Source organism: Mus caroli, chromosome 10 (assembly GCF_900094665.2).
Source record: "Mus caroli chromosome 10, CAROLI_EIJ_v1.1, whole genome shotgun sequence".
Classification (NCBI taxonomy): domain Eukaryota; kingdom Metazoa; phylum Chordata; class Mammalia; order Rodentia; family Muridae; genus Mus; species Mus caroli.
In genome coordinates, this window is record NC_034579.1 from 29,928,402 (window position 1) to 29,931,626 (window position 3,225).

Consider the following 3,225-nt stretch of genomic DNA (forward strand, 5'->3'; position numbering starts at 1 on the left):
TTGTGGGTGGGATCATCCCTGGGCTGGTAGTCTTGGGTTCTATAAGAGAGTAGGCTGAGCAAGCCAGGGGAGGCAAGCCAGTAAAGAACATCCCTCCGTGGCCTCTGCAGCAGCTCCTGCTCCCTGACCTGTTTGAGTTCCAGTCCTGACTTCCTTTGGTGATGAATAGCAGCATGGAAGTGTAAGCCGAATAAACCCTTTCCTCCCCAACTTGCTTCTTGGTCATGATGTTTGTGCAGGAATAGAAACCCTGACTAAGACAATCTGTGAGTCAGGAACTTGTATTCTTCCTGAGATGGGTGGACAAGTCTGAGTCACTCCTGGACCCCCTTATTCTTCTTTCAGTGCCCATAGAACTTTAATGACATTTGGCCAGACACTCCACTTTGGTGACTTTTAGCCAAACACATCTCTTTGATGACATTTGGCCAGGCTCTCTCTGGATGGAGAGCACAATCCAAGGTTCTTTATTCATAACACAAATGTTTCTTATCAAAATAGAAAGATGGAAAAAAAATAACGTATAAAAAATGTTTTTTTTTAAAATAAAACAGCCTGAATTTTTTCCTTTTTCTTTCCTAGGTTAATTTGGCTGCTAATGTTACATTCTTGCAAGACAGACTAAAAGGCGACAGTGTGACAGAAATCGGCATAACATTTCTGAAAAAGCTGGATGAGAAAAAATATAGACGGAAAAAATGAAAACTAGCATGCAGAGAGCCACTGGTGGTTGGCTGTCCAGTGAGTATCAGCTAAACATACAGCCACACAAGTTTTGTGTTGCCTGATTGCATGGGCTTTGACAGGCTTATAAATCTTGCTGTGTATCATGCATTTTTAGCAATTTCTGATACAAGTAACTTCTTATAAAACAGTAAGCATGAATTCCACCCACATATTTGATATATCCTCAGCCAGTCTATCTATTCAATTACCTGTGGCAATAGAAACAAAAAAGAGGCATCACCTATACAAGCAGTTAGGGCCTTGGCTCTTTTCAATCGAAATAAAATTGTATTATAAGATACAGCATTAGAGAGAGACAGACTCTAGAGATGGTATATAATAGATATATTTGAAACATTTCCATAGACTTTATTAGTTATGAATGTGATTTTCTCACTTGTCTTAGCTTATTGTTGGGGTATATTGTGCGAAGGTGTGTCTCTGTATATTCAATTGTTAATTCTGTACTGGCAGAGAAATGCTGGCTGGATTCTGGTATTGCCATTTCTACGGGCTGTTTCCAGGTTTCCTGTTTTGTAAATATTTGTTCTTCCTCATTTGACTAAAGCAATCTAGAATGTATCAGAGATTGTCTTACTACTGATTAGCTATAATAAATATCTGGCAGCCAATAGCTGGGCTGGAGGTAGAGGGTGGAACTTCAAAGGGGAATGCTGGGAGAAGATATGAGACACAGAGATTCAGCCCATTGCCTGGGATGAAGAGCCAGATCAGAGAGGAGCAGAGAGCTTCCTACCATGTGGCATGTGGTAGGCTAGTCATGTTACATTTAGAGTAGGAAGCAGACTGCCCTAGCTAAAAGGCTTAAACTATAAAATAATAAAAAGCCTCTGTGTCACTATTTACATCACTGGCAGGTCCACAAAAGTCCTGCTGTATCTTATGACTTCAACTACTCTTCAGTTATAACAGAGAGCCCAGTTATCTACCTGGATGTCAATTCTGAAGCATTAAAAATTATATTTCATTTTAATTCATTTAACTTTAATCTTTAATTTAGAGATGTCTCATATCAACCAAATATCATTAGTGTTCATGATATTTGGCTGGTGGAACCCTTGGAGATCAAATTCAAAGATCTTGCACTTGAACTAGAATGTCCTAGCTCTCTTGAATATGTTCTGGGTCCTGTAGGGTGCCCCTAACGTTAGACTCCGACTTTTCTCCTGTCTTGCCAATAGCCATCAAACCCACCACCCTGAAGGCAGCGTTGCCTGATAGCCCCAGGAACACTACATATAGACCTGGTGAAGATGCACCAAAATAAGTACGATTCCTTGACTTTTACCTCATCATCCTAGATTGAGAGCAGTATCTTGGCATTGAATTTATGATAGTGAAGGTGGCCCATACACTTACAGAATAGCTTTCTTGTGTTTGCTGTCTTTCATTCCGAAGATAGTAGAACTCTTGAAAGCCACAAATACAGTTTCAAATACTCCTTCTTCGACGTGTTCATCTGTTTCTTTCCTCTTTAATGAGATGTTGTGTTACCCAGTCTGGCACTGAAGTCTTGATCCTCCTGTTTCTACTTTCCAAATAATGGGATTTTAGGGATGTAACATTACACTCCAGCTAATTTAAAATTTTTCAGTACCTACATTAAATAAGTGTAAAGAAATCAGTGATATTTATTTTAATAATAAATTTCATTTATATTTGTTATCTCAGTAAGTTTTACCAGGAACATTTTTCATTCCTTTCTGATATAGTCTTTGAAATCTACTATATTTAATACAACTTAGTTTAATGATAAATAGAGTTTAAAGTATATGAGTTTATAATATAATATACAACTATATTGCAAAAATGATACATTTATAATTAGTGGTGTTTAATGGTTTTGGTGTTTAAAATCTGAATCCACTGAGCTACATTGAAACAAATGCCACAAAAGTTACACAGAAAGTGTTTACTAATGGTGTGTGTCCTGTAGTTGCTGCCACAGGCTGCAGAAATTCAAAGTTGAATATTCAGTTAGTCTCTTCCCACTGATCTGGAAAGCCAGCAAACATCAGAGTAGTGCTAGTTATCCTCACTACCTCTGTGGTGACCCAGAGAAGCAAGAAATGACGGTGGCACCAGTGTCCCATTTCTCAGAGCGTGTTTTCACCCTTGTGGGAAGTTCCATCTTTTTTTGGGGGGGAAAGGGCAACAGGAAGTTATTTGGTACAGTAACAGGGTTTTATCATATTTCCATTTCACAAAAAAAAAACTTCAGCCTGGCCCACAAACTTTTATCAAAATAGATTCTTATTGGAGGAAAAAAGGAAATAAAGAGGAAAAGAAGGAAGAGATATTCCTGTTTGTAGGTATGGTAGAGGAGAAAGTTTATTATAGATATATATAGGAGAGCATAGCTCGAGGCAGGGCCATCAGAGAGAACACAGAATGGGCATGACTCTGAGCCATGTGAAGAAAGGAGTGAGGAGGGAACCAAGTTCAACAGCTAGGAGGCCTAAAAGAGTAGATGAAAGG

At 38.7% G+C, this 3,225-nt stretch overlaps 1 protein-coding gene across 1 annotated transcript in view; it reads left to right on the top strand.

Annotated features, from left to right (window-relative positions):
• Trappc3l (trafficking protein particle complex 3 like) overlaps window positions 1-702 on the top strand; it is a 45,485-nt gene extending 44,783 nt beyond the window's left edge. Inside the window, exon 5 of the mRNA XM_021175098.2 lies at window positions 583-702. Coding sequence (XP_021030757.1) covers window positions 583-702 — 120 coding nt within the window. The remainder of the gene's footprint in view (window positions 1-582) is intronic.
• The last annotated feature ends 2,523 nt before the right edge of the window (window positions 703-3,225 follow it).